The sequence below is a fragment of the Danaus plexippus genome, chromosome 10, assembly GCF_018135715.1.
Source record: "Danaus plexippus chromosome 10, MEX_DaPlex, whole genome shotgun sequence".
Lineage (NCBI taxonomy): Eukaryota > Metazoa > Arthropoda > Insecta > Lepidoptera > Nymphalidae > Danaus > Danaus plexippus.
The window spans coordinates 7,999,912-8,025,191 of record NC_083543.1 but is presented as its reverse complement, the minus strand read 5'-3'; the positions used below and the strand labels follow the sequence as shown (position 1 = coordinate 8,025,191).

The window sequence follows — 25,280 nt, the reverse complement described above, 5'->3', positions numbered from 1 at the left end:
AGATGTGGAGTAAAAATATGAAGAGCTGAATCTAAATCCGAGTCTTTTGTACACGATTCCACGCCCCTTTATATAGAACAGAGATTAGTTATACAATACAACTCCCTTGTATCGTCTCACGTCCGATTTTTGATGCAGTTTCTGTACGAATTCTCTATGTTAAGCACCTGTTAATAAGCAAATCTGTTTATTTAACTTTTAGATTCGTATAATTTTATACCATATCAAGAACCGACTCGACACAATGAATATATCAAAAGATTTCTCAAGGTTTATATATAATTAAAATAAAACGAATTTGATTCTAAATCATCAATAAAATAAATAAAAGAAAATAAAAAAAATATTCATAATTCAGAGCATGTCTGATTATTTTATTAATTAAATGATAAATATTTATTAAAGTTCTCATGAAAACAGAAGTATTTTTCAAAGCCGATCACGGTATTTTAAAACCATGCGGCGAATATAGTGCACGGGCTCTATAACAAGGTATTATCAAGCGAGGTGTTAGGCTTCGGTTCCGGAGTGTGGCCGACTTTTGAACGGAAAATATCTCCGGGGAATCCAGGGTATTGTCACAAACAACGTGCTCTATTAGTGCTGTCAATAATACTGTTGAATTATATTCAGGTCATATTTGAATTGATGGACGTAGTATCCACACAATAATAAAATGTATGGAATACATTTGTTCGTAATTGAGATCCAAAAGCAGATAATTTTACGTAAGAATCGTGTATTAATAGGATATATATGTGGATGCTATTTAAGAAATTCAATTACGTTCGTTGAAAAAGGTCGGTAATTTCATACTCGTTCTTATTACCAGCCCGGTCCGTGTCCCCGGGAGTGTACCTTTACCCTAAACTAATATTCATTGGCGCAATTGTAGGAGACGTTTTATTAAGGTTATGCAAATGTAAGGGAAAACCTATTATTGTCTTATCTATTCAAATACTGTTGTACGCAGCATGGATATTTTCGGATGACCCAACAATGGATTTATTCATAACTATACGTCAATGATGGCTTGCGGATCAGAGCTTTGTAGGGCAGTTTGTGTTAGACGACCTTCGACTCGGTTTCAATATCTGCCATGTCTTGTTAACGTGATAGTTTACTGATGTTATATGCAAATAAATAAACCTATATGTTTATATTCCAGCGTATTAAACACTATTATCCTTAAAGCTTTGTTTATTTTAGTACACATAAATGGTATTTGCAAATTTACGACAACTTTTCATGGCGGTGGACTGTTCATAGAGTAACATGAAGGTAGCCGTCTATTCCTGTTCTTATTTGTTCTATTTGGTTTACAGTTTAAGCTGTAATAAACAATAGCCAAGGTAACGTTTTACGATACAGTTTCTACATAATATTACCCATCAATGTGCATTCGTGTATTTTATGGTAATTAGTTTGCTACCGTCAATGCAGATGCGAGTGTTTCATCATTATCAATGTTGTCGGTTAAAACGAACAAACAATTTAAACATCTTCAGATAAATCCGAACAGTATTCTTTGGAATTTATTGCCCTTTATTTGTCAGTTAAATCGAGTGCCAAGATTTTTATCTCTTCCATTTTTTGTGTAATGGGTATCAATTGAAAATGTCGCAGTCACAAAAAAAGAAGCGTATAATAATATGAAAATAAAAATAAAATCTTATTTATTAAAAACAGATTCCCAAGCCAGTCGTTCTAATAGCTTATAGTATATAAAATTTAATAACATACATTATTCAGGTACTACGTTCTACTAGACAACGTCAGCGGAAGCATTATATGTTTTAAATATATTATTGATCACGGCTTTATCCATACAGCTAACTTATCGATATATTTTTTTTCTATAGTGCAACACTATTTATATATGACGTCATGACATCATAATAATGACATCAGCATTGTCAAGTGATAAAATGTTTTCACATGTTTTCTTTATATATATATATTTGGAAGTGAAGATTTTATCTAAGAACTGTCCCTTCAATCAATATCAGACAGCTTGTAAAGCAGTATAGATTTTTTGGATCGATTTTCTGTTACTAATTTGTTATTTATAAGGTTTAAATTATTCTGTGTTTTCGGATTAACGACTACGTATTTTGATTAAGAATTAAAAATACCATTCAATATACGCTAAATAAATTCGTAAATAAAGTTGAATTTCATCTCAATTTTATAGCGGTTTATATTTGCTTTTTTCTAACCGTAACAGAAAAAAAAAATAACAAAAGAGCTCGAGAACCGAAAACAGGTAAGTGATAGTTGAAAATATAAAATATTTTACCTTGGCCATACTTCGTTACTAAAAAAAATAAAGAAAAAATAAAAATTTCTTGGCAGATAATGTAAAGGTAAGGTAATTTAAAAGATACGTTTACTGAGATACGTTTAAGTTGCTCAAATATTAAAGTTTCAATACCTCCGCACAATCTATTCAGCCGTTACCCAATGTTTTTCTAAAAACTGCGAGAGGAACAATCTTCTTACAAATAGAGCCGCCCTCGTAGACTATGAGTATTCTGTACGAGTATTTTTATTTGGGGCTATGTAGCGTTATCAAAGCGTTTGCCGCTGTAATAGAAACAAAGAGACGCTGTGTATTGCATTTTGTAAGCGGTGGAGTATAAATTCACTTCGGTTGAATATTTGCACCACAAATATCATAGTAAAGTGGATTTCAATATATATTTGCCATTCTATGCCTATGTATATTAACTTATATATTATATATTTTATACAATAAAAAAAGGTTGAACTATGGTTTACAACAAACTAATTTCGATAAAATCATATTATCCCAATTTTTATAGATCGATATATAATTAATAAAAATCATTTAACATCAACTGTTGTAGACGTCATGTGCTGAAGAAGAATTAAACTTTGAAGTAAAATACATATTACTGTAAAACTATTCGTAACTAGTACAGCTTGTTCTATAAAATGGTATTGAACAGTTATAATTGCTAAAGACTATATATAAAGTTCTCATCCTGAATTAAACTTCCTATCTCAACTCTCTTCCTCGTCATTGGAGGGTAGGTCGATATATTGTCAAGAAAGCGACAAACTTCTTACCTGAAATCAAATTAAAGCTATAAATAATTTTAAAACTTATTATTATTAACCAAATTTTAATCTTTGTTTTTGATTAAACTAATTTAAATTATTGCTAATATTTAAGTGAGGAATTTTTTAAAGACGCAGTTAAATAATGCAACTATTAAATTAATTCTGATATATTCTAAATAAAAAGTAGGCAGTCTATGAAGTCTACGAAGTCTCTAACATGAACAATAAACGAATTGTATTTTTTGTTACTTTATACATTTGTTCTTATCAAATTAAGAACTAGACTAGACAAATGAATGACTTATTTCGTTACGGATTTATGTTGGATAAATCTATGTACGTTGTCTATGGCACGCTATCGGTTACGCTATGAAACATGTGGCAAGGAGATAAAAGCGAATCTCTTGAACTCAAAGGAGTTATCAAACAAAAAGGTTTATTAAAGAAGCGGCTGCAAAGTTTCATAATTTGACAATCTTTGTGAACTGTCACTCATCCAAATTGGGTTTCTTGTCGTAAACATAGGGCGGGAAGAAATAACAAAACTCGAGATATGTATTTATTATTTTCAACATTTTATTTATTTCACGAATTATTAAAATGTTTTAATTTAAATTCGTCATTTTATTTCGTTTTATCATATTAATTAATTATTATTTTCTTAGCATTTCATGTTTGCCTTTCACTATTTACACTCGTTGGGATGTTCATAAAATTGTGTAATAAAATCTTGGTTAGATTTCTTTAGACGAACACGATAACTGATATTTTTATATATTTTACCTGATTTATAACAGTACCTGTATCCTTACCAGCTAAATAAACCGGAAGCAGTATGTGTTTAATATTTGTAGGTAACATTTTAACTGGCAGTTTAAAGTATACACATGTAAACATAAGTTAATTATTTATGATTTTTATATATTGAAAAGTAAAATTTTGTTATTTAAATATTCTTAATTCTTATAGTACATAAACTAAAAAAAAATAAAACTCTTCAATTAACTACATTCCTTGATTTTTTCCCAACCGAAAAGTTCTAGTAATTGGCTTAAACACTGTTTCGGGTTTTTGTTTCACTTACCGACTTACACCTTTCTGTCGTAATTTTTGTAACAGCATATTCTAGATTACAAAAAACCTGTAGATATTTTGCTATGTGTAACTGGCCGTATTCAGTATTGCAAATTATTTGTCAGATTTGAACAAAACCAAGGCCTAAAATATAACATCCGCCATGAAAATTAAATGATACTGCAAATTGCTGGCTTTTTACAGCACTGCTGCTGGTTTATCCTAATTTCTATGCAAATCTCTAGCGAGTCTTGGTCAGCGGGCCCGTTAGCATATTGGAAACCGCAAATTCATAAACCAACTGCATTGCGACGAAAACAACGTATAACTATACAACAAAAATAAAATTTAGTTTACCGTAAAAAATAAACACTCGAAGATGAATAACTTCAACCCGTTCAGAATTATTCTAAATTTGAATCGGTGTTTATTTTTCATGTGTTTTTTATATTAATGTATGTATGAGCCTTTTGTGTTTTTCTTTCCTGCGGTGGAAATTCAGCTCCAGGGGTCGTGCCCTAGTTGTGTTCCTCATCATATGATTAATTGATAGCACAGGTTCAGAAACCTTGTTTATTACAGCGACAATGTTATTTAAAATCTAAAAATAATTCCTCAGTGTATTTTTCTTTATGACCTTTTTTGTTCTATCCGGTTTTTAGGTTTGTTTTTTTTTTTTTTGTTAGAATCGGTGTCGTTTTATTACATGGATATAATATCCACGTACATGACATTTGTTCTAGTACAAACATTTGTTAATACGATCGTTCTAATCAAATACGAATCCATTCACATTAACGTTTCACGAAAATCAATACGAAGCATCATTTAACAGGCTTGTGAACACAGTCAACTTCCTCTGGCTTCGGGTCTTCGTTTATATTAATATTTTACTAATATACTTTATATTTTGTTTTAAAATAAACTCGGTTCTCTTTCATTTAAAGGTTTAGCATAGAAATGTGGTATTGCTTAAAAAAATACAAATGAATCTCTCGATGTTTTCAAAACCAAAGACTTCGTAATAGTTGTTTATAATTGTTCTACACCTTATAAAACTGAAAGTTTCTCTTCGTTATTTTTGTTAATAACGATATATGTGTACATCATTCACGTCAAACTCGCTTTATAAAAGTCCGCAAATGTTTGTACATAGCACAGCAGACGAGGAATATCCGCTAGGTTAATTCAACAGGCAGACAGTTTATTTTTGCGACAAATATTCTTCCAAGATGCGTCACAACATCATATGAATAAGCGTTTTAATGCAAAAATATATAAATATATATTTTTAAAACATCACGATGAGTTTTGATGAATAACTCAGTTGTAGGAATTACACGGCAACGACCACTGACTATTAAAATGGGTGTTCACAAATTACACAACGAAGCAATTTGAATGTTACTGCAAACAATCGGAATATTAACTTTACTGTTTCTGAATTGTTTGACTTGAACTGTGGATTTAATGGTTACCACTGAATCAAAGATAATTAGATAGTTTATCTTATATATTAAGATAATTAAGGATTATTTTTGATAATACTTCTTAAATAGTTTTTCACACAAATTCACATTTTTATTTTAAGTGGTGCAACATGATATAAGTTACAAAAAAATATGACACGTTGTAAAATCTTTGTTTTAATTTAAAACCCTATGATTTAATTGCGAGCTTCAAAATAAATGTAGCATAAAAGGCCTCGCTTTCAATTTCGCTGATTTGAAATTAAATTTTCTCAGTATTTTTAGGAGCAAAGGGACTTATGTTTATTCATCTCAATAACTCATTCCTTCGAAAGAGTCTTAATAGGATGAATTAATAATAACAAAATATTTACAAACGCGGTCAGGAAAACATGAACGGTAATTTATTATTACTTATTATCAAACATCTTTGTTTTATTGACATTTATATTTATAGCGATTCTCAATACACTTCTTCTTAACTTCCCATATAAGGCCTTGATAGTCTTTTTAGTCATTACGTACTTTGATCACTCATTGCCAATAATACAAGCTCGTAAAGCGAATTCGCAAAACCTAATATCAAGTAAGGAGCTTTGTAAACTATTTCTACAAGCAGAAACGCTTCGAAAGTGATTATGCGTTAAGATTGAAAAGAGAACCGATTTAATAATTCGACTTTTTTTTCTCAATATTGAATTAATTTTGAATGAACCTTTGTATATGTTACAAGATTTATTAGAGACCTTACAAAAAATAACTTACACATACCTTATAAAGTTTATAACATTCCTGTACGTAACAATTTCCTTTGTTTTCCTATAAACAGCTTATGTATTTAAGTTTATGTAATCGATAAGTTGAATAAAATTCGGCTTTTGCAGGAAGTTACTTTCTCGGGAATTAGATTTATAGATATTTAAGACCAAATCAAACAACACAGAATGTATTTTTTTATAATGGAATATAAGTTATATATGCAACTTGTAGTTTTATCATTGAACAAACATTGATTATACAATTTAATGAAAATTTAGCTTAAACGAATATAAAAAAAAATTTGGAAACTAAAAAGTACGTTGTCATTTTAAAATTATGTTTTAAAATAGCATCTGTTACATAACAAAATTTGATGATTTACTTATTCGGAAGGGTTTGTTCAAATGATTGTTTTAGGTTCACCACATCACCCTTATCACCCTTATCACAGCCCGGGGCTGTCAAAATTATATTCATATAATATCATTATCACATTTCCAGATCGTTAAACTATTATACATCATTTATTACTTGATATTAATAATGTTTTAATATAAACCGACATCAAATAATAATTTCATCTTAATATAATGAACATGTTCAAATAAACGTTTGATTCTTAAATAATTTCGACCTTTGAACCTTTGTTAACAACTCGAGGTTCGAGCTTTGGGTGTAGGCTGGTGTAGGCTGCCTTGACCCGTTACAAAAATTACCTTTTGTACTAAACGACTGGGTTACTATTAAATATGTTATAAAAAATGTAGTATTAATTTAATTAAGTAAGTTGTTTAGTAATACATCGATATTTAACCTTCATCCGATATTCGATAAAAATTAATTAGTTTAACTCATACTTGAATAATAGGTAATTTTTTAGGGATATTTAATTATATATTTGAATTTTATTGAATATGAAACTCAAGTCAACTCAACTCAACAGTAAAATAAAAAAAAAGCAACATTAAAACAAAGTAATAAAAACCTAAATATATATATAGCTTTGTTAATTATTTTGGGTTGAATTTTTTTTATATCACACGATGTCAACGAAAAATATTTGCCACGAGGACAGCGAAATTTTTATATTTATTTGAAAATTGATATCAGCGATTCGGTTACTAAGAGATAACTGCCATTTGAGAGGAGAATTTTATTTTCAACGAGATAATTTAACTTGTTCATGTAGATGATAAAATTTTATAGACGATCGTATATTTAATGTAAATCTAATACTCTGGTAAGGAAAATGTATCGTATACAACATATTATCTCATAATTCTGTATACCGTTTACGTCTTAGAGGGGGGCGGCATTGATAGCTGATAAGTTTATTTTATAAAACAATAGCCAGCACAAAGAAAATTTAACATCAAACAAGACAATATCTCCAGAATGTAACCAACATAAATAGTGATAATATCATAGAATAAAAAACGAAAAGTTAATGCAATAATGTAATTTAAACAACTATATCATATAAAATATTGAGATATTCCAAATCAATGACTATAGTCTGTGTTAATGAATGAGAACAAAATCAATATCTCTAGAAACAATTATGCAATTGATATTATCGTCGCTGGAAAGACAATCACTTACACCATTTACCACCTACTCCACGTCTTTTTATCGTTGTTAATGTCCGCTGTATTCTCCAGGTACCATGGTCCCAGTAGACGAAGTTTGGCGATGATCAGCCCGATGTGTCGGGCGCGAGAACATGCGCCAACAGTCGTCCGATGTGAGTATAGCTACGACACGCGGTTTCACGCGCTTAGTTTACGGTTTGAATAATACGGTTCAAATGTAACATTGGCTGGCTAGGCCAATAACTTTTAAATGGAAATGTTGCATGTTTTTCGCCTATAACAATTGAGTCGTTTTTATCATTAAATTCATAGATATTGCAAATTTTTTTTATAAAATTTTTGAGTATCATAGAAATAAGGTCGAGGATAGATATCTAAATAGACTATTCCATGTCTACGACCGCTAGAGATACCTTTCATGTTATAACATACTCGAATAGCTCACAATATATATAAAAACAAATAAATAACAGTCTCTTTTATATATTTTTATAGTATATTAATAATTATCATATATTTTTTGTAATAATAGTCCTCGGAACCTGGTTACCTAAATGTAGGGGAATGCAAACTAGGTGGTATTCAGTACAGTAAATTATTAACGGCAGGCTTATGAATAACTAACAAAAAAATGTAGTATTGTAATTTTTATATTTGAGAATACCATTAATTCCTATACATTTAAATAGCCTAATAATTCCTGAAATAATAAACGAGTCTCAGCTTTATATTTGTTGAGTTATGTAGGTTGTATGCGAAAAATACAATTAGTAAATAACTAGTGTCAGAGAATCATGTTTATTATAATTTTGAAAAATAAAACGTTCAGAAGTTTGTATTATAAACCGATTATTATTATTAGTTCTTTTTTAATTTTTAATTTTTGTTATTATAAAAGATTATTTCGTTCTTGAATTTTAAATAACTTAACGTTGAGAATATTTCTCGTCTCAGCACATAAAATAAGTACTCGTTACAGTTATGAACACTTACAACGAACTGTAAACGCTATCAGCTAAAGCGATTCACTGCCCGTCATATAAAGAGCATTCAGATAAAAGAGTGTGGGGAAAATATTATACACAGTTGCTTTTTTTTTAATATTAATAAATATTAAACACCTCAGATACGTCTGAAAGATACCTTAAATCAATGGAGATTGAATCTGAAAATGTAAACAATCTAATAAAAACATTCCATGCAATGGCAACATTAAGAACTGTTACAAATTTATTATCTATAAGAAAATATATTTATAAGAAAATGAAATCACTAAAAGAGACGAGAAAAACAGGGGCATTAATTTGTTATCAGATCAACGAACGCTCTTTTTTTGCCATTCACGGAGATCCGGCTGGATCATTTGAATATATTAATCGTTGGATTGAAGAAAGATTCTTATTTAACGTTTAAATATTTACGCGAGTTTATCTTATATTTTCATTTGAAATAAAATCTTCTTTGTTATAAGTATTCAAAGAGATTTATGTATGAATGTTAATAAAGTAAGGGCTTTTATTGTGGAGCTTCGTAATTTTTAATATCGGAACTGGAAAAACAGATAAATGATTTGTGATAAAAGTCATCAAACAAAATGACGTCAGGTCGAGTATCCAGAGCCCGGTGACATATTTGTCGTTCATCTTCTGGACAATATTTATTAAATCAAAGTAACAAAATAGTTTTTTCTCTCCCTAACGATAAATCCTTGTGACAGTTTGACGTTTTGTATTGATTCAATTTGAGGATAACGTATGTATTATTGAAGTATGAGGTATTCATTTTTATCGTTGACATTGAATATCATAATATTTTAGATATAAAACTTTCAGCTGAATCTTTGGAAAGTCCATTTAAAGCGCTTTATATCTCCAGGGGGGTTGTAAAATAGACGCCATTAGTAAGAAGTTGTCTGACGGGAATCACACCACCAAACTACTTGAGCTATAAAGCCTTTAAGAAAATAATTCTTACTACTCTTTTGTACTAACAAGTGTGTTTTATTTGATGAGTTTTTTAATGATTGTTATTATCGATGAACTTAATGCAATAGATTTCATGCTAGAGATTTATATATGATATCGATAAATTATAAAACATGTTACTAATATAATTTAGTCGTTTAAATGATGTTGAAATACTTTAGATTAGAACCAGATCAGTAATCAGTTAATAATCTAAAGAAAAAAAAACTACACAAACCAAGCTCGTTGTTTTAAACCAAGCACTACTACGGTTTTGTTAAGCAAGCATTGTCTGGGATTATAGACGGTCGACAAGGCGGTTTGCACGGAGGAGTCTGGCGCGGCTCGTCTGGAGGCAGTGCTGGTCGCGCTCGTGGAGAAGAAGGCTCGTGCTTTGCACGCCGAACACGCGCGGCGCACGCACCCGCTACTGTTACTGCTGAGAAGTCATGTGTCTGATGGTAAGTTACACACATCCACACACACACACACACACACACACACACATATATATATATATATATATATTATTATTTAACTAATGTGTTAATTACCAAGCTATTGTGTTAAAGGTTTTATTTCACTGGTGCTGAATAAGAAAACAATGAGTTTATCGCTAAACACGATAAAATACGTACTCGCTCCCTATGGTACATACTCGTATTACATAATATAAGAATAAAGGTAATAAATACATTTATCTATAAACCCATGATGCACGGAATGTGTACGGAGTATTTAGATGTTGGTAACCAGCATTTACAATGGGTCGTTAGGGGCATAGGCTTTGTACAAGTTATTAGAATTTTTAGACCCTCAATAGTAGAATAAGAAACTTCTATAAAGGATAAGGTTTTGTTTTATATTTTATTTATTCAATACTAAATAGAATATTATTTTGAGCTTTTGGGAATAGTCTGAATTTATAACTACATCTGTTTCTCGACTGAAATGTCTAAGTCGTTATGTTTTCGATGTATGCGGTTTAGGTGAAAAAACACAACTTTTGGGTAACAACGTCTTTATTATTGGGTAGTTTAGGGGTCGCTTTATTTACAGCTGCGTGGACATTGCAGGAAACTTTTTAAAATCGTAATACAATCTGATATTCTTGCAAGTTCGTGATGATATATCTATTGAACAAAATCCTGTATATTTGTGTGCGACGAAACTTCTCAGCCTTCAATGGATCCACCGTGTGGGTGCCGCGTCCATCGCGTTGCAGGGAGAGAGGCTTGCAACCGAGGTGTAGGTTTATGGGGCCCCTATCCAACGCGCGTTAAACGCTCACCTCCACCGTCTAAGCTCCTCTCTGTAACCTGGACTATGTATTTGATAGAGAATGTTTTCTTGAAATTAGCTTTGTAAGAGAAAAAAGTTATTGTTTAAAAATATACGTTCTCTCTTAATTGATTACAAATTTGTTATACCTATCCATAACTTATTTTGTTGGACAAAATTTGATGTATATCTGTAGTCACCACGGGTTCTTGGTTCTGTATGACTGTTAAATATGATTCCTTTAAATGGAACAAAGTTTTTCGGATACTACGCTTTTTATTATTTTATATCTTTATTTCCCGATTTCGGTCCCTTTCCAGCAACCGCGATCACATACAGACGAGATGAAAGTGTGTAGTAATAACATAATACTTAGTCTAACAAAATAAAGCAATCATTCAAATGACTACACGTGGAAATCTTACGTAACATTATATTGTCTCCTTTGTATGGAATAAATTGAATTATTTTTACAACTCAACTGCAAATCCAGGTTCAATCTTATTTGGAAAGCGTTGTTCACCTTCGTCTTTCGAATTTGACTTAAGCCCTGTAATAAAGGCTGGTTTATACAGAGGATTTGTGTCTGTTCCCTTTGACATTTGTTATAAATATCACAATAGATTTTTGTCTAAGATATTTAACATGACCAGACAATGATAATAATGAATAATTTAAAAATAAACTGTCGGCATAGGTAAAAATAGGCTATTGCTATATATAAGAAAATATCATATCTATTTTATTCATATCTATTTTTGAAGTTCAAGATTATAAATTGAACTTCTATATATGGAAACTGTAGAAATATATATATTCGTTAATGTTTTCGGACAGCTTGCTACGAAGTTTCAATATATACATAGTTACAACCATCTACGAAGTGCTTACTGCTACGAAGCTGCAGTGCTACGGCGTAGACACTACACACTACTATTTCATTGAAATGCATTCATTTAATTACACAATTGTACGTCATATTTTTTTATGTTCTCAAAACAGCTTTATTAAAGTATCTCAAACAGAATTTTATTTTAAAAATAAGTTTTATGTAATTGTAATAGAGTACATAATTGTGAATACGTGATGAGACAAGTTGAATCAGTTTCGCTTGTTAAATATCAAAAGTAGGTTATTTGCTAATTACTTGGCTAATACTTTGTTATAATTGAAAGCTGTTTGAGTGCACAGCCATCTAAAGCTGTACAGATTGCTGAAGTAAGTCTTGTGCCTTAATTGTATCAAATTGGAACTGGTCAGTGAACTCCTAACAAATTAATCTGTCAAGATTTTATTGCTGACATTAGTTACGTGCATAAAAATGTATCAGATTCTGCATTTTTTGCAACTCGAACATTCCAAAAAGTTTAATCAATTTAGACACATGTTTTCTCACATACAAAACTATTATTCCAGAAGAGGCGTCGATCGTGGACAGTCCCGGTGAAAGACTGCCGTCGCACTGGTGCGAGGATGAGTACGATAAAAGGCATCGCAAAAAGAAACTTAAATTACAAACACACAGGTAATTAAGTAACAAATAAATTAAATGCTTGTTTAATTGGAATAGCCATAAGATAGTCAAGGAAATATTTATACATATATTGCGTAGTTGGTATGTTCATCATTATTGTTTGTTGGGTAAAATTGTTCCCATCATAGTGAGGTTTTGATAGATTTAGCTTGATTTTATTTATTTCACGGTTTATATAAATAATTATAATATTTTTTTTTTGCTTTATTTCCAAAATTAAAGTGAAGGTTAGGTTTTGATTGAATTAGGCCAAGCCGAAGTTTCTTATATCGATGAACAGAAATATTGTTATTTATTAAACTGTGTATTAAGTATTTTAAAATAACTGTCGATAGCATAGCTCTAGATATTTATAGTTATAATTTAGAAGCGCTAACAACAGGCTATAGTTTATATTTTATAATTTGCTTATAATAACATCACCCTCAGAGACGAGCTCATCAGTCCTGAAGAGTTGGAGATGGAGCGGCGAAGGAGGCGCCGCAAGAGACACGCACACACGCATACACACACCCACACACACAAGCCTCGCAAACATCGCACGCTCCTCGTGTCCGCTATAGACGAGCAGGCTAAAGTCATACACGTGAGTATTGTGTGAACTCACACATAGAAGGACGTACAGTGTACTATAAATAAATACACAAACCCACACACATACACTAGATATACTCACACTCACAAAAAATCAAACCCTTGACAGTTAATAATTAGGAATTAATAATTTTGTTTTATTCAAAATTTATTAGCCCGCACTCACTCACACAAAGAAACGTAATGACCAAGGACAAATATATAAATCCAGATACACATGAGCCGTAAAATTTGTGAAAATTAATATCATAGACTTATCACTTCTGCGACGAAAACCAAATATATACATTCTACCGTCATTTACTTTTGTTTTAGATTACTATTAACATTATTTATCATATAGTGTGTTCGTAAAATTGGCATTTAATTTTATGCTTCAGTATTTCACAAATGTTGTATTTCATGAAACACAGCTCACTAGCCATTACGTTTTATGATTCACATTGGTTGTGCGTTTATAGACTTTCAGCCGTAACTGATGCTAGTAGTATACATACAGCAGATGTTCTTAGCCTGGTTATATCAAAGATATTAATGACCAACGAATCATAGTTTAAATAATTTATAGCGGGAAATATATTTGTGTAAGAAGCTGAATAGTTTCCAGTGTGTATTACAGTAGTTAAGAAAAAATTTGTGCGTGGAGTCTCTCTGCGTGGAAGATGTGAAACTTCGTAACGTTGGAATGAAAACAGGAAGGGACAGAAATTTATTTTTAAGTATATCTTTAAGTTTATTAACTTTACTTACGTCCCAATGGATTGCCCGCATGCGTTCGAGCTCTAGCTCTGTTTCTTTTTATCCAAGGAACGTTAAATGTTTAACGCAACCTTGTTGAAAGTGGCATAAGAAGTTTCAATAATTGTGAGGCAGTTGAAACTAAGTGTAGATTAGCTTTTACTGAGCTTTAATACATTCGAAGATATTGGAAGAGAAATTTCTGATATAGTTTTTATTCAGTAGTTTAAGAGTGAAGTTTTTCAAGCCCCAACTTAAGCCGTAGACACCGGCTGATCGCGTAGAGGTTGTATATGTCACAATAATATTATAAACTGTGACAATAATCCCGTTGGTATTTTCGTTTGTTTAAGACCTCTTCATTTTACTTTAGTAACGGACTTACTCACCACGAGATATTATATTTAACATCAGTGCCGTCCAAGTTTTCGAATGTTTTATATCCAAAGTAGGATTTATTTTAAGTTAATTTTCACAAAATTGTTAGCATTAATAAAATACAAGTAATATTAGGCTCTCATATATGTTATTAGCACAATGCTCAGATTTTTTTTAGGAAAATATATAGTAATCCATTAAAAATTCATCTTTATAATTATTTCAAATTTTTATTATCAATTTTGACTTACTCGTTTAAATATTTTTTTTAAAACAGCAATCAATTTGGGCAAGTTGCGAAAAATATTTTGTGAGTAGGGACATTCGCAACTGCTATAGTAAATAAGCATCCGTGCTTCACTTCCTTCTGCCGATGACAGGGTCACGTCTACCTTTCTAATTCATTTATTTATCACAGGTCACAATATGACCCATATTTTTCTCGTTATTTTAATGTGGCCATCAATGCGTTTTACTCAATGTGATTGGTTACAAGGTAGGTCTAAATTGTTTCCAGCCCGCAACTAACTTTAACGCTAATCCGTGACTATCCAACTGCTCATTGTGGACTTAAGTCTAAAAAAAAAAAGTTTGAGATTTTTTTCATCCAAAATATTATACTAAAAAAAAAACATCATTTATCTCATACCATCATTAAACCTATTTTTTTAAGTATGTGGAAATGATATTATATATCATTTATAGTCGCTCCAAAAATCTATTTTTAATTGTTCAGAATAATATTTTACGACGAGTTTATTTGTGTTAGATAAAATGTAAATATTATGTCTATGGTTGGAAGATTATTTGCATTTCATAATCTTCAAATTCAGTGCTTGCTTAGTACTAGCATATTAGTAGGTAACGTTAAATATTCAAATCCTTACAGCTCAACTTTTTCTGATCGCGTTACGCCATCTTTGTCTCTGTTTAAGGTTACGAAACGCCCTCTCACGACACTTCGGTGAAATGATGTTAAGCCAGGATTTTAAATAATTTTACATGGTTTTTGTTAGATGGCGCTATTGATAACTTATCAAATATTACGTACAATTCAAATCCAACTAGCAGCTAACTAGTTTAACTGTGGAATTACTAATAATTTAACGGCATCTTACATTATGATATAAGAATATCATAGATGTATTTGCGTTTTTTCGTTACATTCAGTAAGAATTAAAATGTTATATTGTTACTGTTTTTAACATCCGACTCAATAACAGGGTTATTTTAAGTGTGTGCGTGCGGGTGTATATGACGTGTGGCATCGTATTTATCAAACAGATCGACTGATATCAATGTGGTTCTTATCATTTGTAAGCCAGTATCCTTGCGAAAGTTCTACATATATTTGCGACCGACCGATATTAAGGTCGAATAGAATAAGAGTGTCAATGGTTTTCCAAAATGTTGTAAGGCGTTTGTGGTCTATGATGACTCGTTTAAATGAAAAAAGAGAGTAATAATATCTAAATGAAATTATGATTTTAGGTTAGTTAGTTTTGTAGCTGTGATTGTTATTAGTAACTATAATAGCTAACAGATATTAACATACCGTCTACCATTGATCACGTTTATTGTAAGGTAACCGAAACGGTCAAAATGTACACTACTATAATAAATTCTGGTAGAATATTCAAAAATCATAGTTTCATTTCAATAAAATTATATTTGCGAGCACTTTTGAAAGTTTAAATTATTTCTTCTATATAATATATTTTGTTCAAGTTACATTTAAACAATCTTTTACTTAATATAGTTAGTCTTTTATTAATTCTTTATCAGCGAGAAGTTAATGAGGAAAGTAAACATAGCGATGTGACAATTATTACAGCAGGACCATTCAGCTGCCTCTCTCATAATTTTATTTGCAAACATCTCGTCTTAAACTTGAGGGTATGAGATTATTCCTAAGGATCATTAACAACAGGAACTCCAGGGCGTCGCACGGACTCGAAGTTGGTTCTTGAGAGCATCGTAACGATATAAAAAGTATAATTAAATTGTTTCTGCGTAATATAATTGTTTGATTTCATTTATTAAGAATTTATATATAAGATATATTTTTAAAACCTATACGTTACACACAATATTTATGTATATTATATTTTTTGTTATAGTTTTTGAACTCTAACAGGGAGGGAAGTTAGGGAAAGGCATTTAGTTTATTTTGATTGACTACCGAGCAGTTTTTTGGTTAATGTTCTGTATACATTATAAATATTCGAAGCGCTTTTCTTTTAATATCTTTCATAATTAAACTCTCTCGGAAGGAGAACAAGATAAATCATATTCCAATCAAATCTGTTTGCACTATATCTATACAATATCTTGGGATTGCATAGCAATATCTTTAATTAAGAAAAGAGTTACCTAAATCCTTTGCATGTAAGAAACCTTCGTTATTATTAAGACAAAATCAAGATGTAATATCATCCATCTATTCGTAACGTAGCGCCATCTATGGAACGTTAATTTTAAACGTTTTCTCGCCCAGGTGTTAGATCCGGATGAGCTGCCTCGTCGAGCTCGTTATACCATCATGGTGACGGCCTGTCTCCTCCTCTTCCTGTGTCTGCTGCTTGTCGGTGTTACCTTGAGGATGGCACCGCTTATAGATGATATGGGTGAGTCCCTTTATATTCAGACACACACATATACATAGATTCACGCACAAACGAGTATACAATAATATAGGATGGTACTATACATATATATTTGAGAAAATCTCTGCACCTTACAGTTACCTTATGTAGATTTTTGTCGATATACGTTGAATTAATATAAATTCACCTTGCACTTTAACTTAAGGTAAATACTTCATTTATTGTAATGTGTATGAAATACACTGATAATATTTAATGGCCTTACTCACTTTTTCACCGTGATAACGTTCCACGTGTCTTAACTGTTATCCAAAGATTCTGCTGGTGAATTTCCAATAAGAAAATTCTTAGTAACTTCTCATCTAGCACAACCGTTTCACAATACCGGAGCTTCTGTTTGCTATTTTTATACATCCGAACATTTTTATTATTATATAAACAGAACTTAAAGACGAAAATTATTTTTTGACGAAACGTATCATATCTGGGTTTTTCATATAAAATTTTATGGGTTATATAAAATATTTTATCCCTCTTCGATATTTATCTTGTCGAATTATTCATCAGCTCTTTAAATGACTTATTTGCCGAACGAAACTTCTTGATTCGTGTGATGTAGACAGTTGAAATACTTCTGACAAACTTTTTTGCGCTATCAAAATGTTATCCGATAAAATAAACAGAATTTGAATTTGTTCGAACAATTAAATCTTATCTGATTTAGAAAGAAATTAATTTGAAATTAAATCTCAAATGATAAAGAAAATATGAATATTAAATAGCTGAATAGATAATACTGTGTAAAAATTATATCTACGCATAATTATATATTTTAAAACGTTTTGTGTTGTGTAACCTAGAAATTACCTGTTAAGTGATCTTATATTATCCAAAGAACCCTGTGATTTTAATACTGATTTAAATTGACAGTTACTGTATGTAATTAAAATTAACAGTTCACGTAATACGTTACACCAGAACAAATTCCCGCGCAGTGACGGTCGGTTCGTAAAACTAATTAAATTTAATTAGACGATTATACTCAGTCATATACATGATATTATTTCAACAGTGCACTCACATTATTGCTGTTTTTAACCGATGTTATACGTTATTTACTTAAAGTAAATAGGTGATGTTAAATATTGATTACTGTACATTCGAGTGAACATAACCTCGTTGGGCATGCTGAGAAGTGAGAGATGATTTAGGTTAAGAAATGACAGAATGCTATTTGTCAAGTTACTTTGTATCATGCAGGTTCAAATTTATAATTACACATAACTAATACAGTTTTATAGATTCGACTTCTACAAATTAATGGATATTTACAAATTAAATGCAAGTTTAAATTTTACTTCTGAATATATAAATTTAAATATGTTATTAATGTCTGTGACGGTTTAATCTCTTTCGTTATGTCAAAAGTATATTCTTGTACGGTTGCCATCTAGTTTAGCGATAAAGTTTTTTATTATATTTCAAGTACGTTCCACCCAATCTGAAGCAAAGTCTTCAATAAAACGGGGACATTTTTCTCGTTTACAACAAATGTAATAAAAATCCTGTTATTAGAACCAAGAGTGACTTTCTCGTATTCAACCGTCTCATGATTGTCTCGTCCGAAATGAATTATTACTTTATGTAACAACAAAAAGGAGCAAATCAATGTTATTTACAGAAACTTATTATATCTTACGATGCTTTGTTGTGGATCTTACCAAGACAATATCTTTAGAAAAATTTTAACGAGTAATATTTAAACCGTTTATTGAAAAAATGTAATTTATATTAAAATATAAGAAGATTCTTTTTATAGAAGATACGAAGAAATAGATTTAAGTCGGTTTAAAGTTAAACGAATTTTAAAGATCGATAGTACATATAATAATGCCTTCTAAAAATATCATTATTATTAAATAATTTATAATATTTTTTATTTTGTATTATAATAATTTTCTCGTAACATTTCCGTCGTGTCTGGTATATTACGTTGCTTTATTGGCTTGCTCTCGAATCATCAGAATATAATGTGTAGATTGAAATTGTTACTCCTCCCATTTGGGATGCTTAAATCAATTAATAAAATAAAATCATTAATGAATCAAATGACCGAGTTGTAGGTACTAGGTTCGTATGTGCAGATAACATCGATCTTTAAAATGGTTATTGATCAAGAACTGATAAATTTCTACGGGAAGGCTTATAAGCCTATGTTTTTCTTATATCATGGAATATTAAATAATACATATGTTATTAAAATAACCTGGAGCCTGGAGTTCATCGAAAGGTCCTTCGTATTTTAAAAATTTAATAACAGTTTGGGAAAATTGAGGTGAACCAGAAAATTTTTCATAATTAATTAAAATTTGATTGAATTTTACGGAACAGACAGCAGTATTATTCAGTGAAAATTATAAATTCAATTATACAACAATCAAAAATTTTATTATTTTTCTCAAATGTAACTATTTGCAACCATTATTATATATATTTTTGTGATATTCGGGCTCATTCTTAATATTTCTGCGTGATGTCCACTCGAGACCCTCTTTAATAATGACAGTGTATACCACATCTAAATACAGGCGACGAAATAATTAAAAGAGGATAATTAAGTTAAATTCTATCAAAGTTTTGTAACGTTCATAAGGGTCGAGATTTTGTTGGTGGAGTTGCTTTGTTAATTTGTAATTTTTATAAAAAAGTTTTCGCTACTTATTTTTATATAAAGCGCGAAGCTTTTGCGACATGTTCTGTGAAAGTTTTCGGCGAAGCGCCGTCAACAATATCAAACGTTTTAAAAGTTAACGAAATTTCGTTGCATGAATCAACTGATCTGAGCTAAATGCTTGTCGCCAGCACTTTGTGATGTTCAGTCATGCAAGCAAACGTCCAGTTTAGCCTATTTTTGTTATGAACTAACTTCAGATAAAGTTTAAAATATATTTCCGTAATACATTTACCAATATTTAGTAATAAAAGGAAGTTAATTTTTTGTTTTGATTATTAATTGTATTGATATCAAATGATACTATTATTTTAATGAACTGAATGAATGAAAGGATTTTTGTGAGAAATAACATTTACGTTAAATTAATCAGATATTGTGTATATAAAACATGTTTAAAAAAAGTACGTCTATGCATCGGTTTACAAATATGTAATATTTATATGTATATATTTTGCATTTCAACCTACTCCTACATGAAATTATGTGTATAATAGATTCATAGTATTTCTTTTAAATTAAAACAATATGAACTTACTATTTAGATATTAATTTAAATAATAAGTAGTGCGTAAGGAACTTGAAAAAGTAAGCAACATTAAAAAGAAACAGGAGTAATTAGTTGAATTTTGGGAGTATTTTCTTAAGTACCTCAAAGTATGTTGCGATTGCGATGTATGCGAGTCACATTTAATATCATATTAAACTACGTTTATTGGATAGCTACGCGATTTTATTATTTTTTTTACGTTTTCCCAACGCTTCTATTATTTTACAGCGACGTGATGGAAGACATTGTCGTCTCGTCCGTCCGTGATCACGGTTGCTGTAACGAAATACGGACCAGATTATGTGTGATGATATCTAAGATTTTCGTGTGTACACACTCAAAACGAAACTAAGTTTTTTTTTTATATTGTAACACTAATGATATGCAAATAATTTGAATGTTATATATGTGTATGTTTGTTGTCCCTTTAAATATTTAGCATTTCTGAACAAAATGACGCTTTTAAATGTAAATATTGATAATATAATTGCCTTGCTAGTTGTACTGATAAAACAACGTTATATCTCAGTAAGTTTTGTCCGGAAAGCGTTTAAATTCTTCAACAGATTCAGAGACACGTACGCTTTTATTACAGTCAAGGAATAATTCCTCACGTTAAACTAACTAATACTATATAATAACACTGTATCTTAAATTAACTATGTAAATTTCAAATCAAATAAATTCTCATACAGGGAATAAATATTTAAATTATTTTAACGTATATATATATATATATATATATTTTTTTTTGCAATCCCAGACTTAATTATACTAATAATAGTATAAATAAATAAAAAATAATAAAATTGCTTGTCAGTTTTAGACATTTTTAGATCAATACATTTGTTCTTTACAAGATTCAAAATATCGATTTATTGTATATAACATACGCCCTGTTGAAAGTTTGTTTACTCTCTTAAACTGTTGCAGAATAAACGAGTAACTTATTAAAAAATGTATTTATACTTTGTACCTCGAAGACAGCCCTCGTAGGTTCGTTTCAAATTTGGTTAGGTAGAGAGAGGGGCTTGGACGGTGGAGGTGAGCCTTTAACGCGCGTTATTTAGGGGCCTCTAAACCTACACCTGGGTCGCAAGTCCCAGGCACTGTTGAAGCTCCTCTCCCTGCAACGCGATGGACGCGGCACCCGCGCGTTGAATCCGTAGAAGGCTGAGAAGTTCCGCCTCTATAAAATTTTAAATATAATGGTAGTTACCAGTTTTTCATTCATAAACCCAAATTGATACTATCGAATGGAAAAATATATTAAAATTGTAATAATTTGAGAAATAAATATATATTTTTTTGGTTAATATAAAAAAATTTCCACAGAAGGTTTACATCGTCGTTCACTAATAATAATATAGTAATAAAAATCGCCCTGAAAACTTTGAAAGATTTCAAAAATACTTTTTATCGAACAGTTTTAAGGGTTGTAATTTAATATATATATATGCAAATAGATTTTATATGAATGATAGTAAATATGTTTCTTTGTGTTTATGACTGATGCAGTTGTGAACTGATATTTGTTATTTTCCATGCAGTCAGCAAAGCATAATATAAGTACGTCTCTAGGTTCATTTTATGATTTTATAGTGTCCTAATTCTTACAACTCTACAGGGCTTTATTTCATTGGATCGTCTGAGTATTTATCCTCTTTACAACGTTAATCAATACTGGGTCTTTTAATACACGCCAGCCGAATTATAGGCTTAGTTTACTCGGAGTCAGTACTTTCCCATTTAATCATGAAAGATTAAATTACTTGTCGACAGTTATAATTGACACAAATTATGCCCTAAACCACCAAATTAATTTAATAAGGCGCTATGAAAAAGATTAAGAACTATATTTATATTAATTTATCCTGAAAATTAATTTTGTCGCATTGATATCCGAATTTTCTTTAGCATTAAGCAAGTCTCGTAATAAAAATATTTTTCTCACAGTTTTCGTCGACTCGTTTTCATATTTCATATCTCTATATATTTAAAATGACATTCACATATTTCATTTAAGATTAGATAATACAAACAGATATTAAAGTAAAGATGAATATATATATATGTGTCGGAGTAATATCCAAACCGTTTTAAAAAGAGTGACGTCACCAATGACTTTATTCTTGACTGTCATAAGGCTCTGAGGTATTTAAGGTAACGCTTCGACGAACCCCTTACTTCGAAGAGGTCCGATCCCTCCAACGGCTCGAGCGAGACTCCCCGTAATCTGTACTGATAATTTCAACTACCCTCAATTATTCGTTTTTCAAATAATAACAATTGCGTGCATATATATATGTTCAGTAATTTGACAAAATTAATTATTGATGATATTCACGATTAAGATAATAAAAGTGCTATTTTGTTAGAATCATTAATTTAATTATTTTAACATTCATTAGAATATACTCCCTACAGAGCAGTCATTACGTATAACATTCTTCTCTTTTTAGAACCTATGTGATACAATCTATGTATATAACATATAATGAATAAATTATAATACAATTTTTACTTTAATTTAGTAAATTTATTTAAATTTGTGGGTATATAGACAAATATAGTTATAAATTATGATAAAAAACTTAGTAAAAGGACTCACAGTTCCACAAACTGACTATTTATACGCAAATTATATACTGGTTGTAACAAAGTAATTCAATTAGTAACCGACTAACTCATGTTTTTTATAGTTTAGTTTGAAAACAACATTTATTTCTCTTGTTAATTAAGTACATCGACTGTTTTCCTTTTGTTTATAAGTGAGGGGATGCCCGAAAAAGATTTATCGGTATCTCAAACAAGGTTGATTAATTCAAGTTAGGTACCCAAAAAATAATACTAGTCACTTTATAGCAAAAAGAATTTACGAGAATATCATGAAAATTAAAATATGAAATAAAAAAAACAAACTCATTAAAGGCAATAAAAGAAACTTTTATCTAAAAAGTCCCGAAATTTTGTTTAATTAAAGAGATCGCTGATAATTCATTTCAGGAGCTGCAAGTCACTCTCGGTGATAACGTCAGTTACAGCTACAAACCTGTTTAATCCGAGCGTTTGCTCTAATTTTAACTGAAGAATGAGCTCTCATATAAACCTCTAATATTTCGGTGACTTGTGGGTTTTTGCTGATGTTTGTTATACTTATCTAAGGATTAAATTTGTCAACTTCAAATAGCAGAAATATTCGGTTTATTTTATTTTAATTACATAGAATTCAAGTTCAAAAATTCTCATAAATTTCAATACTATTTTTTGTGTTTAGAATGTACTAGGTACCAGCTCCGGTTTCGCACGGACTCTTAACAAAAAATATAAAATAGCCTATTTAATTTTGAGAATTATTAAACTTATACTATGATAACTATTTAAATGATTTAATGAGTAACTTACAGGTACTGATGTAGGCTTGAAGACGAAGTAATTTATTTTGATAAGACTTATTACCGTATTTATGTAAATAGCTTTCCAATAAACGCTGTAGGAGTGCCAATTTTTAAAAGTTGTAAAATGGATATAGTATGTTATCCTTAAGGTATAGACGTATGTCACCGCGGACTTTTCTGTAGACCTATATAAGACACACAATTCCACCATATATTATTTTGTTATATCTCAAAGAGTTTAGACAGCGTTTTCGTTAAAAGCTCTGAAACGGCTCATGTTTTCCCGACATCTTCAACAAATATCGTTAATGTACTACAAAAATTGTTGTTAAGTAACTACAAAAACTTATATACTAAAACCTTCTTCGAGAATCGGGCTGTCTAGTGGTGATAACTGTTTGATAATAGATGCAGTAGTTTTTCCGGTTATCGCGAACAGACAGACAGACAGACTCGGCGAGGGACTTTGTTTTATAATATGTATTGAAATTGTACATGAAAAAATTTAATAACTATAGTCCTTCTAACTCAATTCACTTGTATTAGATATCGTAAAAATGTGAGTAAATGTTGAAAAACATTATCAAATTCCTTTCATTGTGCAAATTTGTTTTAAAAAAAACTTATTAAATTCACAATTCATTTAAAGACGGTATAAATATCTTAATTTGAAACATTTTGTCTACAACAACAACATATTATATATGTTCAAAAATATTTTATTAGAAACAATTTAAGTTAATTACGTTTATATATAGTTAGTAGTATATTTAACCTTCGACTAAATTGACTTCAGCGGAATATGCAGAGCCTAAAATTACCTCGCAATATTTGGGTGTACACACTAGATAGCTGCTAGCGAAACAAAAACGTTCTAAAAACGCGATACTTTTATTTATTTGCCTTTAATAAGACCGACACTGTTATGGACGACATGATTTATGTTTACGTAATGGACGGCTTCAATTTCAATTCATAGATTTTTTGGTTTTTTCAATTAATTCTGAATTAGAGTCGATGTATACATCTGAACGGTGTTTTCTTTATGCATACAATATTTATTCGTCTCTCATTAGCGGTTGTTCGAGTCACGTCACGTAAATCCATTAGAGAGGGCGCCAGAATGACGCCGAGATCTGTGGCTCGCATGGGAACACGTTATCACCCAAAAAAAAAAAAAAACGCAATTTTTGCAATTTATTCCTCTTCATACATTTCTGGTATTATAAATTTGAAAATTTTGTGAAAATAGCTACCAATAATTATAAATATTTTAATCTATGTAGTAAATAAATTCCGCAGCCCATTTGTTTGTATTCTACGAGTTTGTTTCCAGTATATATGTATATGTCACTGAATAAATAATTTGACATAATTGATCAGGACTAAAGACATTGATAAATCTTCTCAAATTGACACATTATTTATTTAAATCCAAATCACGGTAGCGGTTTTGTATCTGTCTTTATAATTTAATATATTTCTACAGCCATTTGATTTGAAAACTGTACTTATAATCTATATA

At 30.4% G+C, this 25,280-nt stretch overlaps 1 protein-coding gene across 2 annotated transcripts in view; it reads left to right on the top strand.

Annotated features, from left to right (window-relative positions):
- The window catches only part of LOC116766786 (uncharacterized), a 66,231-nt gene that overhangs the window by 6,150 nt on the left and 34,801 nt on the right, over nt 1–25,280 (top strand). For both annotated transcript variants that reach the window (XM_032656882.2, XM_061521651.1), the window contains exons 2-6: nt 8,051–8,133; nt 10,250–10,406; nt 12,643–12,751; nt 13,190–13,346; nt 16,968–17,097. In XM_032656882.2, the coding sequence (XP_032512773.1) occupies nt 8,113–8,133; nt 10,250–10,406; nt 12,643–12,751; nt 13,190–13,346; nt 16,968–17,097 (574 nt within the window). In that variant the 5' untranslated portion in view covers nt 8,051–8,112. The remainder of the gene's footprint in view (nt 1–8,050; nt 8,134–10,249; nt 10,407–12,642; nt 12,752–13,189; nt 13,347–16,967; nt 17,098–25,280) is intronic.